General features: G+C 36.9%; 2 protein-coding genes across 3 annotated transcripts; one reads left to right on the plus strand and one right to left on the minus strand.

Annotated features, from left to right (window-relative positions):
- Positions 1-186: 186 nt before the first annotated feature.
- On the minus strand, positions 187-5,908 carry ankrd29 (ankyrin repeat domain 29). 2 transcript variants are annotated; one of them, XM_087785209.1, is made up of 10 exons: positions 5,772-5,901; positions 4,405-4,518; positions 4,228-4,326; positions 2,674-2,772; positions 2,496-2,594; positions 1,740-1,838; positions 1,564-1,662; positions 599-694; positions 437-535; positions 187-375 (listed from the first exon to the last, which is right to left on the minus strand). In XM_087785209.1, exons 1-10 carry the CDS (start codon positions 5,781-5,783, stop codon positions 292-294), a joined length of 900 nt encoding a protein of 299 aa, XP_087641335.1. In that variant the 5' UTR covers positions 5,784-5,901; the 3' UTR covers positions 187-291. The 2 variants fall into 2 exon arrangements, with proteins under 2 accessions (XP_087641335.1, XP_087641334.1); XM_087785208.1 differs by having other exon boundaries at positions 437-694; positions 5,772-5,908.
- A 4,653-nt stretch (positions 5,909-10,561) lies between these two features.
- Positions 10,562-13,220, plus strand: cts12 (cathepsin 12). Its single transcript, XM_087783030.1, has 7 exons — positions 10,562-10,675; positions 10,738-10,857; positions 11,596-11,760; positions 11,821-12,042; positions 12,725-12,893; positions 12,954-13,059; positions 13,121-13,220. Exons 1-7 carry the CDS (start codon positions 10,562-10,564, stop codon positions 13,218-13,220), a joined length of 996 nt encoding a protein of 331 aa, XP_087639156.1.
- Positions 13,221-15,251: the final 2,031 nt, after the last annotated feature.

Consider the following 15,251-nt stretch of genomic DNA (forward strand, 5'->3'; position numbering starts at 1 on the left):
CCCAATAGATTACTTTAATTATGAATATTTTCACCTTTATATATTTACCAATATATGTATTCCTGTAATTCTTGTTTAGTTTGAAATAAAAGGATGGACTGTAACCTACCATTTAATTTACTAAGAATACATACATAACCATGAGATAACCTTAAATTATTGATATAAAATGACAACAGAGATGAATTGTCTTTCATATAATCCAGTTTATTGATCGTCAGGTTTAATTACAGTTTATGGCATTGTAACTATCAGGTGTATTTTTACATTCTGTCCTAGAGCACACCTTCATCAGCTCTCTCCATTCAACAGTCTTGGATGTAAAACTCTAAGGATTCGATCGCTCTTCGTAAAATCAGACGGGAGCTCGTTGTTCTGGAAAAGAAAGAGCACAGCATCTGTAACAAGTCTCGTGAGACTGGCACAAATCTGCTACCTTGTTTGGTAGACCGGGGTCAGCGTGGGCCCTCAGCAGCAGCAGCACCGTCGCCACATTGCCCCCCATTACTGCAGCGTGGAGAGCAGTGGAACCATTCTGAGACACACAGATGAATATTGACACGTGTAATAGTATTTTGTAGAGAGTGTTCAGAAGCACCTTAAGAAGACCAAGTGAAGGAGAGAACTTCAGGAGCTCCTCGATGACTTCGTTGTGGCCCTTCATCGCTGCCTTGAACAGCGCAGTGGTCCCGTCCTGAGGTGCAACATTTATGAGTTTGATATTAATTAAGAAAATAATAATACTTTTTATTTATATAGCATGTTTCTGAAGTTTAATTTCACACTGTGCTTACATAACAAACAAACACGATTCATTTAAAAATATAAAACAATCCATTAGTGAATCCAGCTACACATTAAGACAAAACCTCTTAAAAAGCCAGTCCATAAAAGTGTGTTTTAAAGGGATTTAAAAGTATACATAACTAGGAATAATTCCTGAGCAAAGGCTCAAGAAGTTTCAAGAATATTTTGAGACAAAAGAAGCTGAAGAAATAAAAGCAAAATCTTCATATTTTACTTAATAAATGCAGTGTTGCAGGTTGATGGTACCCCAGTATTTTTACTGTTCTAAATAAGCGGTAAATAAGTGGTGGCGCGGAAAAGGCGCTAGGTGGCGCTGTAGCTACCCCTTTAAGAGCCATTGGACCCATCACCAAGAAATGTCTGTGATTCTTTTTGTATTTAATATTTTTTCGTATTTACATTGTTTACTTTGTTTTTATTGTCATTTTAAAATGTTTTTTCTATGTTGTTTAAAAAAAGAAGTTAATGTTGACGTGTACGCGTATATATACCAAGTGTGGTCTAATGTGACCTCCACAATAAAAAATACAAAATTAGAATCACCTTTCCTTACTCAAGTGTTGAACCTCACAATAGCACCTGCAACTTAAAATCCCCGGCGCTGCCACTGCATCTTACAAATAAGGTGTCGAGCCAAATAAAAGAAGTGTTTTCACATGTTTGTGAAGAAATCGGGGAGACACCTACCAATTACTTCTATTGTTCGTCGTAAACACTTTCACTGCCTCCTCTCATAATCCCAAAATAACCACGTACTTGTCTGTCAGCGTCCCGATCAGCACCACGCAGAAGTAGAACCTTCACCACGTCACTGTGACCCATCTGAGCTGCCATCCACAAGGGGGCGGAACCATCCTGAAAAAAAGTGACAAATTATTCTGAATAACCAAATTAAAAAAAGATTATTTGTCTAGTGAATCTTGGAATGTTACATCTCTGGGTTCGTTCACTTTGGCGCCAGACGCCAACAGCTGTCGAATCACTGCCAAGTGTCCCTGTTGGGCCGCCAGGAAGAGAGCAGTCGCACCATCCTGAGAGACAGGGTTAGTTCAAGAAGTCCAGTACAAGTAATGCTATTATCATGTAATAAATCAGGTAAACATGACACAAATAGAATCAAATGCAGTTCAACTGCGTTTCTTCATGTTTAATTGTACACATCCATAATCTCTGTTCCTTATCTTATCTTAAACACTGGCATCTCTAATGGTCACCATATCAACATGAACATTATATCTACTTTGATTCTAAGTGCTACCTTAACTGTACCTTAACCAATACAATTTTAATATGGTACAATTATCATAGAAATATATACACCACATTGTGTACAAGTATTTACTTCACACAAACTACTGTACGTTTCATTAATGACCATATTTGATCGTCTCATGATTTAATGGTTCCCAACCCCTGGTCCGGGGGCCGTTAACGGTCCGTGAGGCTTTTGTTACAGGGTGGTATAGAAGAAAAATATATATATATATATATTATATCTAATCAATTGATTATTACTGTATGGTGTTTTCTCTGAAGTAACATTAGCATCAATGAATCAGAAAATGTACATCATTTAAAAAAAAAGGTTTAAATAAGGCTAGCAAACATTTAATATTCACAAATTACAGCTGACTCAGCGGTTTCCTGCCAATCCCTGCTCACAAAGGGTCAGAGAACAAGTTGCTCACGTTCAGCTGGTCATGAACATTGGCTCCGTTCTTCAAAAGCGTCTCCACCACCTTCCCGTGGCCGTACTGTGACGCCACAGTCAGAGCGGTGCCGCCGTCCTGAGCATAAACATGGTTTGATGCTATTGTTAGCTGAGGTAGGATCCAGAGATGACATCACTGCACAAGAGGCACCTACTTTTGTCTGGAAGTCTGTGGAGGCACCGAACTCAAAGAGGAGCTTGACGACCTCATTGTGTCCCTGCTGGGCGGCAAAGAACAGAGCAGTAGAACCTGTCTGGAGAGAACAAGTGAGGCATTCATTTACACTCTGAAGCTGTATTTTGAGAAAAGGTTTATGTAACCCACTAGTGATGTGTTGATGAGGCTTCATGAAACAGTTGATGAGGTATCATGAAACAGTGTCTTCATTTTGAAAGACCACTAGATGTCACTCTCTGTTTGAAAATGATGTCAGGTTTCATTGAATTAGTAGAGCAGAGACAAAGATTATCAAACTGAGAGTAACATCTAGTGGTCTTTTAAAATAAAGTCACTGTATCATGATACCTCATCAACTGTTTCATGAAGCCTCATCAACACATTACTGTAACATAGATATTCTTGTGTTTTTATATTCCAATGTCGATGTTTTTCATGTAATATAAAATAAAAATGAGATCATGAACAAAATCATTCTGAACCTATGACCTATAATCCCTTTTGTGGGAAGCAGTAAACAACAGAGATGGTCAGTAACTTGACACTCGTGGCTCTGCAGCTGTAAAAACACTTGCTGACAAACACTTAACGCTCGTTTCCATTTCACCGCAAAACATTTTCCAACCTTTCCCAGAGAGAGAATAATCTATTAGAGCAGTCATACTGTACAGTTAGCATCGTCAACACCGGCATCTCTTGCTACATCATGATGATCATTTTCATTCAAGATAGGCCGTTAAAAAAGGTTTATATTTTTTAAAATAACAACAAAAGTAGATTAACTTAAAAATAACAACAACTTTCCACGCAACAATTTATTTAACATTTTTGACAGCGAAAATTTCATGTTAAGACCACAAATTTCCCAGATATTTTTTATTATTTAAAGCAGTTGTTTATTGAAAGATGACGATTACAATTGCCCCTGTTCTACACTGTTCTCTCTCCACTGTCACTCTTCTCTCTCCCGGCTGGTCACTGAGTCTGGTTCTGCCAGGTTTCTCCATTTTAAAAGGAAGTTTTTCCTCATTGCTGTCGCTCAATGGGATGCGCTTCAACCTAATTAATCTTTCTTTCTAGTGTAATTTGTTATTCTGTAAAGTGTCTGAAGATAACTCTGTTATGATTTCACTCTTAAAAAAATAATAATTCAACAGGCCTGTATTCAGAGATAATTTGTGCCTCCCAGCCAAGTCTGCTGCCAACAAACCAGACATCGGATAAACTAAGCCACATAAAACGAAAACACCTTTTTAACCTTAACAGTTTGTACACCGGCATTGTAGGAAGAAACAAAATAAAAGAATTTTAAATCATGCATTTTTGGGAAATATAATAATAACTAATATTTGGATGTGGCTCATTGCTGCTGGTGTTGACATGACATGATATGACACAAGTAACTTTTTGGTGACTGAATAAATTAATAAGGAAACAATGTCTTCATTATGATTCTGCTGATGTTGATTAAGATGTTAAATGATCACACTCTTGTTTGCAGCATGTGTCGATCAATAGTGTGGACATAAACCTCTCTCTGGTAGTTGATGTCCGCCCCGTGCATGATCAGCTCTCTGACACACTCCACGTGGCCGCTGTCGGACGCCACCATCAGCGCAGTCGTGCCGTACTAGATGGAAAACATCAGCAAAAGAACCGACTTCATTCTCGTGCAACAATCTGAGGTCACATCTGGACATGCTGTCACCATGTGGTCTCTGCAGTCGGCGTCCACTCGCCCGCTATTCAGCAGCAGCTGAAGAAGAGCCAAGTTTCCCTTCCGGGCCGCCCAGAACACTGCGTTAGCCAGCGGGGTCTCCTTCTGCAGGATGGATAGAAGCCAGAAAACAATGAAAGTTCTTGTTACGTGACTTTTTCTTTGTCACAAATAGAAAAAAAGTGGAAAATCTGGACATGAACATGCAAAAATAAAAGTATTAAAGGGTATTTTGAATGTTTTAAAGACCGCGTGAGCTTTTTATTTCAATATTTACTTTCTGGTTGAATCTTAATGTGTCTGTTCGTGGGAGGTGTAAGAAAATAGATACACTGAATGATGCAATATTTTCTTTGCACAATACTGTATGGGTACTCAACAGCACTGTATCGTTTGTTTATTTTTGCTTTCATTATATTTATTTGTATCTTAGTTCTTTTATGATTTACATTGCAATAAAATGTGCATAAAACAAAATAATTCTATTTTTTCCAATAACAATTAACATGCAAATATTAACACACTTTCTTCGTTTTTGTGTTGCAATTAAACTTTTGGCTGCAAATGGCAGCAGTCATTACATCCTCCGCAGCTAAAGGAACCTTCATATCCCAGCGACAACTGAGGACGAGAGGATACAGTCGACTCCAGCAGCTTTTAAAGCTTGTGTTTGGACATATTTTGGTTAATAAACAAATGAAAATAGCTACGACTTAATCAAGAGTCATGTGGTCTGTAAATTCTGCAACACCAGAGTCAAGTACTCGACAACACTACAAATATACCCTTGCTACTAAAGTATTGCAATATTGTGCATCGTTGCCCCTGTATCGTGATACGTATTGCCAGATTCTTGCCAATAGTAATGTTGAACTTCCTGCATAAAAAAACAATTGAAAAGGAGGAATTGAAACAAATAATTTCGATTTACTATTTTAAAGTTGTAAATTAAGGAGTTTGTAGGATTTTGTTAACAGCTTCTCCTAAAGAATAATACTATATATTTAAACTATTTATTTATTACAATGTTCTTTGTCCAACACAAATATGAGTCATTTTTAATGACTCATGTTTGTTTTATTTATGCTTATTTAAAGCACCTTGTAACTTATACATGTTTTGAAATATGCGATATAAATATAGTTTATTATTATTATCATACACATGTACATGCACATCAAACGTGCGCACTATCGTGTGGCAGAAGATGAAAGGATCTGTAAAGTCATTCAAGCTTCTCAACAACAACAACACAACAACACGACGGGAGCAGGTGTGTGTTCGTATGTGTGCGTGTGTGCGCGTGTGTGTGCGTGTGGCCTCCGAGGCTGCTAGCATGATGGAGAAGAGAGATTTACCTTGAAAGACATGACCCAGACCTCACAGGTGACTCATCCTCCTCCCTGAGACGCGGACCATCAGACAGGATGCAGCGAGACTGTGCTGTTGTTGTGGCTGCAGGAGTGTAGGGTGTTGGCGGACATAATAATAACCAGCTCAGCGCAGCCTCCGCAGTGCTGCGCGGAGCAACGCAACAAGAGGCCGCTGGGGGGCGCTGCTCGACGTGACTCGTGCATCACGTCTATGGAAACAGAATAAACATCTGTTTTCATAAATAATAGCTATAGTCACCATATAACGTTTGCAACCGTAATAAAAATATATCGTTTTTATAATCACCTCTTTCTATTAATGCGAACGATTAATTCAGGAATGTGACAAAGAAAAAAGATCTAACCATTTGATACCAGTTCAACTCTATATATAACTTGTTAAAAATATAAACATTTTAAACATTTTTCCCCCTATTTTCTTCAGTGTATTTATTATTGTTATGGGTATTGTAGGTTTAATATTTTTCTTTGTGCTTTTCAATCAGATTTTAAAAACATTAACATGTAACATTTTACATTAATTTTATGGTATAATAACACCATTTATGCAGTTGTTCCATTTTAAATTGTAAATATATGAAATATGCATTTTGTTTTCCCTTCTATATAATCTTTAACCCTTACATCAGGCAGGGTCTAGGTGACGGGAAGGCCTTTAAAAAAAGGGGGAGGTTCCCCTGAGATAACACAAGGGTTAAATACAATGAATTTAAAGAAATACATTGTATACAATCAAATTAAGACTAAAGCTTTGTTTAAATTTTACCTTTTTTAATTAATTTTTCAAGTTTCCCATCATATTTAATCCTTTAACTCACCCTTATTTCTACTGGCTTGACAGCCCCATATAACAGTCAAATATCTAGCCTCTGTATATTTTCGTACTCTGGGAAATCCTATGCAAACATGAGTCGTCTCTAAACTACATTTGAACCCACGACCCTCTTGCAGGCTGCTGAGTGAGAAGCTCTTTAATCCACTCTAGACGTTGAGTAGATTCATAAGTAAGTAAGGGAGAAGTCATTTCAGTGAACCTCTAGCTTGGAGGAGAAGCTTGTCTTTAAAGGGATTAAAATGAATTAAAAAGGTTTCTGTGTTTCTTCAGAGTAAGGGCTTGTTAGGTGAGTGCAGTTCACGAGGTTGCAGCTTTACACGTATAGACTATTCTATCTGATATCATGGAGAAAAAGGCTATTTTGTTAAGTACTGTATATACATTCATATATACTTGATTTTTTAATATATGTACTTGAAAATATGGGTACACAGGCATAGAGAAAAAAAACAACAATATAATATAATATATAATTATAATATAATTATTGTGATTAAATATAAATACATGTAAAAAGACATTTAAAGACAATAAACTTAATTCTTCATGAATACATATTTGGTCTGTTGCTTCTGCGAAGGAGGGTACGCTGCAAATACATTTTCACAGAATATCAGGATTTGTGATTAATGTTCAGAATAGAACTGGATTCAGGAGGGTTTTTAAGGATTTGTTATTCACTTTTGTGGCTTCTCACTGCTGCTGCTCATGTGGAAAATAAAATATTTAGAGATAGTTTCTCTTTGGTCTAAATCCCGTCACACTTTACAGTACAAAAGACAAATTCTCATGAATATTTTGGTTAACGTTTGTTAACGGGTACGGTGTTAAGATACACACACATCTGTAAGAGACGAATAAAGGTGGTTCAGACAATAAATTGAAAATCAATCAACGAAAACAAGTTAAATTATTTTAAAACCACTTTTGCACATGCATATATTTCAGCGAAATAAATTAATCATTAATACAACTTCAGTGTGTTTTTCTTCAAGTATTTTTCAAAGATCAACAAAAGGAAGGTGAACATCAATATTTAAGTAAACAAATAAAAAACACCAACAAGTTCCAAAAAAATAAAATAAATATTGTAGTATAAGAAAATCTAGTTTAAATTAATGAATAACACTGATCAAAAGTAAACATTTAAATAATGTGACACATGACAGTAAATTCTTCTATTAAAGTTTAAAAAAGACTAATTAATAGTATATTATATATTTATCTTTTATAATCAAATATATTTAAATAAATGTATTAAAAATATTTAAATGTGTTTTTTACCCTGGTGAGTGCACACGATGATAAAATGATCATGTTTGTTTCAGTCCTTAACTGAAGCATTATTTTCCAAACTTCTCACATGAGGTCACTTGACATATAAATGCCCAAAACACCAATTGATGTCGATGTATTGTGTCAATAAAGATTTGCACAACAATGACAAGAACCGGTCACAAACTCCCTCCTTTCGTCATAACCACCGTCCTGCTGTGACTTCGTCAGAGAAAACCACAATATATCGATATAAACAACATATAACAGCATTGTGCTTTATTATCCTGCACTTGTTTGCTCTGGTTGTTCCTGAACGCATCATGCACTTACTTCAGTGGATAATTATGAAAAGTTGTAAGTCATTATTAGACTTGTTTTACTGCTCATTAAAGGATCGGGAATATTGCAGCTTGTGCTATCCGAGCACGATTACAGGTGCATTATTAAGAAGGAGTCGGGATCTTTTTTCTGTTGACTCCTGTTCTTCTCAGCCTCTTGATTGATGGGTAGAGTGGAACACAGAGAGGGGGAGACTATATAAAGAGGCTCTTCCTCTACAACTGACCAACGTCTCTGCCGATAAGTCATGAGGAGAAATCAAAAACACACAGGTGAGACACATTTTATTGTTGAACTCAAAGCAGCTAAAATATTTTTGTGGAAGTATAAAAGTAGTAATAACAAGTCATAGTGCTGGTGAAGGTTATTTTTAAAGCTTTGTGTTATTACTGCTCCGGTTTTTTAAACCTCTGTACGGCAACTTTTTTGGACAATAACCTGGTTTCTGGAGCTGAATCAAGCCTCATTGGATTAGTTGATATCAGAAGGTGGAGCTGACTTCAAATCTGAGGGTGTTGTCCTCATGGAAACCTTATTTAAAGTGGGACAAATCGACTCAAGGAAAGACTTTGTGGATTATTTAAAATGTGTGTTATCGCCTCCTGCTGGTCAGGTGAGGCAATGGCGTGGCGTTAGTTTTGATCCCCCTGTGTTCGAGTGGATTTATTCAGAAAAATTACAGGTCGATTAATGATTCTATGTTGTTGCGAGGTGTAAATGTTTGTCCAGATGTTCATATTAATTAATGAAATTATTTTTTTAATGTATTTTGTGAGATCTTTTCATACTCTTTCGTCTGTTTCCTGCACTCTTGTACTTTGCTTTTCAAACTTTTTTTTATGCCAGAATGTGCCCTTTATAAAAACAAACTAACAAAAAAACAGTAACAAGAATAAGCCTACAGGGAGATTTTCCTCCTTGTTTATTGGGATGACATAAATTCTGGCGGGGGGAAGAAACTTGTATAATTGATGTTGTGAAGTTAGATGGCGCAGAATATGTGTTATCTTCATAGCACTACTAGCTAATGTACACACAGGGAACATATATATTTTACTTTTGAATTCGAACATCGTTAGAAAGAAAAAAATAGTTTTTTGTCACAATGTCTCAGGCTTCTAAAGAAGAAACAATACTGTAGATGTGATAGTAAGAACCCTTTTTATCTCTTCTACGGTTCACAAGGTGCTGGAGCACATCCCAGCTACTTAGGGTGAGAGGTAGATTCCATCTTTTGTTAAAAATAATTAGCCAGGCTAATGTTTTTTTGAGCGACATTACTTCAAAATGATGAACCTTATTGATGTAAGAATGCGTAATACAAATGTATAAATATCATTTAACAAACATTCTTTGAAGCCATTTTTTGTTGTATATTTTCGAACAATATTTTTGTGGGTGTTTTTAATGTTAGTGATTTCCACAGCTATACGCAGTAGCAGAATACAGTCTTGTGGGGTCGCTGCTCCTACACTTGAGGAGCTCACCATGCACCGTAAACCCCTTCTATTTAAAACGTACCTGGAAATCCCCAGTGCTCTTACAAATACTCACATCTATTCTCGTAGTTTTGATTTTTTGACCTCTTCTCTGAGGATTGTTGATAGATAGATATATCATGTTTTGATCCAAAGAGAAATGTACACATTAAATATTAACAATCTTTGATGAATGAACAAATATGGAAGTAAAATATTCAATAGTTGAATTTACCGTTCAACATTTTTATTAAAATGTGCTCTGAGCATTTATATATATATATATATCTATATATATATATATATATAGATATATATATATACATTTAAAATAAATGAATAATAAATGAATCATTTTATATTGTAATTCCAATAAATGAAAGCTTTCCTAACCAATATCCATTTAAATTATATTATAAAGTGTTGGTATAATAGTGACAATTAATTTAAAATCAATTAACTAAATCTTCCAATTTAATTATATAACAAAATCAACATTTCAATATAGAAATCATTGAATTCAATCAATCAATAAAATTGATTTAGTACTTTCTAATACTTAAATATAACGACAACATTTCAATCAACATTTTTGAAATGTTAACCCTCGTGTTATCTAAGGGTCAATGTGACCCGATGGCCCGAAAACAAATGTGTTTGTCGTATCTCTTTTTTTGTCTCTTGGTCAAGAGATAACCGTTCAATATTGTGATAACTAGGACCTACTTCTATAAAAAGCTCTAAATACCACAACTATTAAAGAGAGTTTAAACATCTGGTTCCCATCTGCAGTGTTACACATGGACCTCCTGCTGTGGACCACGATGTCGGCCGTCCTGCTGTGCAGCGCGCCGACAGCTGCGGTGGAATCGGACGAGGTCGTCCACGGCGAGTGGCACGTGTGGAAGAACAGTCACGGCGTCGGCCATGAGGACCTGGTGAGACGAGCGGTGATGCGACAAGATGCTGCTTCCTACAGCTTCTCTTTCTGTCATGACAGGACGAGCATCAGAGGAGAGCCATCTGGCAGCAGAACATGAAGATGATCGAGGACAACAACCAGGAGTTTTTAGTGGGGATGAGGCCCTTTTCTATGGCCATGAACAAATATGGAGACTTGGTGAGTCCAGTTAGACAAGAGTAATCTATCCCAGAGGAGTGGTAAAAAAACAAGATGAATGGTTATTTCATTTTAAATTGATCGATTATATATACATATTTATATATAAAATTGTAGCAATGCATTATGGGATTTGCTTTCCTATTTAGGGGTGCGAAAAAATATAGATACATCAAGTTTCCAGGAATGACTAAGGATGAGAGGATACAGTCGACACCAGCAGCTCTTAAAGCGGATGTTTAGACATGTTTTGGTTTAAAAACAAATTAAATCTGTTACCATAAACATATCCTTGTTCCTACAATACAGAAATATATCGTATATTTGGCCCTGAATCATGATACATATACGTATGGTCAGATTCTTGCTAACAACTGCACATAATAATATAAAGATGGCTGGCATTATATTCAGTAGGAGCTACATTAGGATGCTGTGTTGTTGTACAAAGAAACTTTTATTTCTCTGAGTAACTCAACCCTCAACAAAAGTTGTTTTCTTTAAAGAAAAAAACTTTTGGTTAAAGAAACGAACACTGAGAACATTTGTTTCATGACTTTACATTCACCTGTTTCATTATCATCTTTAGAAAACTGGCAGAAGGAACAAACCTCAGCTGCTGCCAAGGAACTCCGACACAAAGATCTTAATACGCAACAAAAATATTGTTGCTCTCTTTGTGATTCTACCTTCTGAAACTCTTATTTTTATTGTTAAAACTCTTCTTCTTTTTTTCAGACAAGACAGGAATACCAGGTCCTACAAGGCGCCATGATAAACGTCTACTTCGCCAAGAGAGGGAAGACCGTCTCGGCTCGATGGCTGCGCAGCGTCGCTAAGAAGCTAAAGGCTAAAACTGTGGACTACAGGAACTTGGGTTACGTGACGGAGGTCAAAGATCAGGTATGACCATTTGAAAGTCACTGTGAGTCCTTTGGATTGTGACTTGGCTGGCGTCTGCAGGGATTCTGCGGCTCCTGCTGGGCCTTCAGCACCACTGGAGCGATCGAGGGACAGATCTACAAGAGGACGGGTCAGCTGGTGTCCCTGAGTGAACAGAACCTGGTGGACTGTTCCAGACCCTACGGTACTTACGGTTGCAGCGGTGCCTGGATGGCCAACGCCTACGACTACGTGGTCCACAATGGCCTCCAGTCCACCAGCAGCTACCCGTACACTTCCGTGGTGAGGAACATCAGACGTCATAGTCCACTGTGTAGATTAGAGGTTTCAAACTCTCATCAAACAAGGCCTGTGCGATGATTTTATGTGGCCCTCCGTTTGATTGGCCCTCATTTGTATGAGTTCAGACCAAGCAAAGCACTTTGCACAGGCAGTCAATGAATAAAGACAAATTTTGATCAAATTTCAACCATATTTGTTAGATAATAAATAGTTAATATTTATCCTAAGGGGTGCAGAAGACCTCCCTAAAATTAATCCAATTATCAATGAAATGTATCCCATAACTAAAAAATATTATATAAATATGATTGCCATCATTTCATGACATGACGAAGAATATGGTAAAATTACTTATTACGTTTCATATTCATTGAGGACGTCTCATTTTTATCTCTTTATCTTTTGACCTTCTGAAGGTAAGATAATAAAAAAGATTCCTGTTTTCAGCAGCAATAACATTAGCATAAAAGAAAAATGGATTGCAAACATAGATAAATCTTTATCTTTATTTGCGCTAATACTACATGAGACAGAAAAACATCTTATACATGAACATACGTATCAAGCCTGGTTGAGGACTAATATCTTTTACCTTTGAGTTTGTCAAACTGCTGAGAAACAAGCCAAAGGCAGGAAGTCCATTATGTGCTGGACCTGCTTCTCACGGCCACTTGTCTCGCAGGACACCCAGCCCTGCTTCTACAACCGTGACCAGGCCGTGGCTCACATCAGAGACTACAGGTTCATTCCCAAAGGAGACGAGCAGGCTCTGGCGGATGCCGTCGCCACCATTGGGCCAATTACGGTGGCAGTTGATGCCGACCATCCCAGCTTCCTCTTCTACAGCTCAGGTCTGAAATAAATACAGTCTCGGCGCGTGGACTACAGCATGTGACGGACTGTCTTCGCAGGGATTTACGACGAGCCCAACTGTAATCCCAACAACCTGAGCCATGCGGTGGTGCTCGTGGGCTACGGCTCTGAAGGAGGCAGAGACTACTGGATCATCAAAAACAGGTCAGACGAAGTCAAGATGATTCCAGTTTGTTGAGAAACTGACATTTTGTTTCTCTTCTAGCTGGGGCAGTGCCTGGGGAGAAGGAGGCTTCATGAGGATGGTCCGGAACGGTGGAAACACTTGTGGAATAGCCAGCTACTCTATGTATCCAGTCTTGTGATTGTGATGGTTCTTAATCCTTCTCTAACATGAGGATGTCTCGTGAGGATTATTGTTGTAGTGCAGTTTGGAGCGTTTCAAGAAAAAAAAACCCTGCACAAAAACTACGAGTTTATTTACAACAACTCTACATTTAGGTGAAACAGGGTTCTGTATTTCGAGGGTCATTTAAACTAAATGTAATATTAATTTCAACTGAACAACACACTACAACTTCAAACCTGTACTCATCTTTTCGGACATGTACAATTATTTTCTTTATACAACAGAAGTCAAACTAAACAGAAATAATTCAGATTTAAATTTCTAATTATGTTATTATATTAGCTCCACATCATTACACCGAATCGGAGTAAGAAAGAAAAAACAAAAAAAAAAATCCTCTTTTTTATTCCTTCTTGTCAGTTTTATTTATATTATTATGTTTAGCTTTAATAGAGAAACCATTGTTTTATTGTCTGTAACTTTTTTTTTGTTGTATTACAAATGGTGTCATACTTTCTCATGTACAGTCAAAAAATATTTGAATATTTTTTGTCAACTAGATTTAATTATAAAACCATATACATTTTTAAGTTTAATTGCATGTATTATCTAGTAATGGCCCATAAAAGCGATATAAAAAAATTAAGCCAAAGAAAGAAAAATAATGAATTATCTCTATTATTTACCTTAAAAACTGTTTATGTTATTTTAATTATCTTCTTTTTATTTGATCAGTTTGAAGAGGAACAAACAAGTTTTTATTTATTCACTGCATATAGAGTCCAGATTCACTGTTTTATTAAAGGATCATATTTGTTTCACTTAAGGCTGAATTTAATTTATAAATGAAATATCAAACCAAAATGACCATTTATTTAGTTTTTTTAGTAGGATTATACATTTTAAAATATACTTACTGTTGACTTCCCAACATAAAAACATTAAGTGTAATTTAATTGATATTTTTGTTTTGTAATAACTTAAATTACGAAGACAACAAGCTACATATATTTCCATCACAATAGCACACTGACTGACGGAGAAACGTGGTTGTGACTGTGGACTTTAAATAGGAGATAAAGCAAGAAAAAGAAAAGTTGTAACTCAGGTTTGTTTCACTAATAAAACCAGATTAATAAATATTCTTGTGTTTTTATTTAACTTTGGGTGTCAACCTTGAAGAGAAGTCAGTCAGATGGTTTGGACACAATGACAACAACAACCATTACATCTCAAGACAGTTTTATTCGTGCAGGCTTTTCCTTGATTTTACGAGAATCCTGTGTTTGTCTCAGTGTTGTCTTCACCTTATAAGTATATATTTGATTGAGTATTGTTTTGATTGTTTAAGTGTTTGTGACCCTGGTCTGGAAAAGCACTATATAAATATTACTTACTTACTTACACCAGTAGCTGGAAAAACAAAAAGCTAGAGATGCAACAACAACTACAGCAACAATTAATAAGTGACAATTACAACAACCACTAATCCCATGAGTTATCTATCCATAACTTCAGGTTCTACAAATGGTGCAAAGCCCTCTAACCGAGCTTTATATAAGTTAATCCTGGTTGCAGCCCTCTCGCCCATATATACGGGAAATACCAGCCGCTCTTCCTCCTATTCAGACTGAGCTAAGAAAGGAAGGGCAGCTTGGCGACGTGGTTACAAGGCTTTACACTATTCATAGAACCAGAAGTTATAATTGAGATAACCCAGAGGTTGTACTTTATAGTGCCCTCTAACCGATCCTTGAGTTTGGTTAACACCGAAGATGTTAGCAAAAGATGCATCCTCTCAGCCCCGTCTACATAGCTGTAGTGAGCGCAGGAGGCCACCGGGTGGCCCACAGCCACGGGAGAGGGAGACGAATTCAAAGACCCACACCTAGTAACCTCGGTTAGAGGGCCGAGCACCATGAGGTACAACTTCAGCTGCAACAACTCTTCAAGGCGTGTGTATGGTTGCCATGGCGACAGATGGAGGAAGATGACAGGCCTGCGGACTCTAATATTTGTGATGATTTGAATGAAAGCAGTAAAAGCC

This window comes from Callionymus lyra, chromosome 2 (assembly GCF_982586985.1).
Source record: "Callionymus lyra chromosome 2, fCalLyr1.hap1.1, whole genome shotgun sequence".
NCBI lineage: Eukaryota > Metazoa > Chordata > Actinopteri > Syngnathiformes > Callionymidae > Callionymus > Callionymus lyra.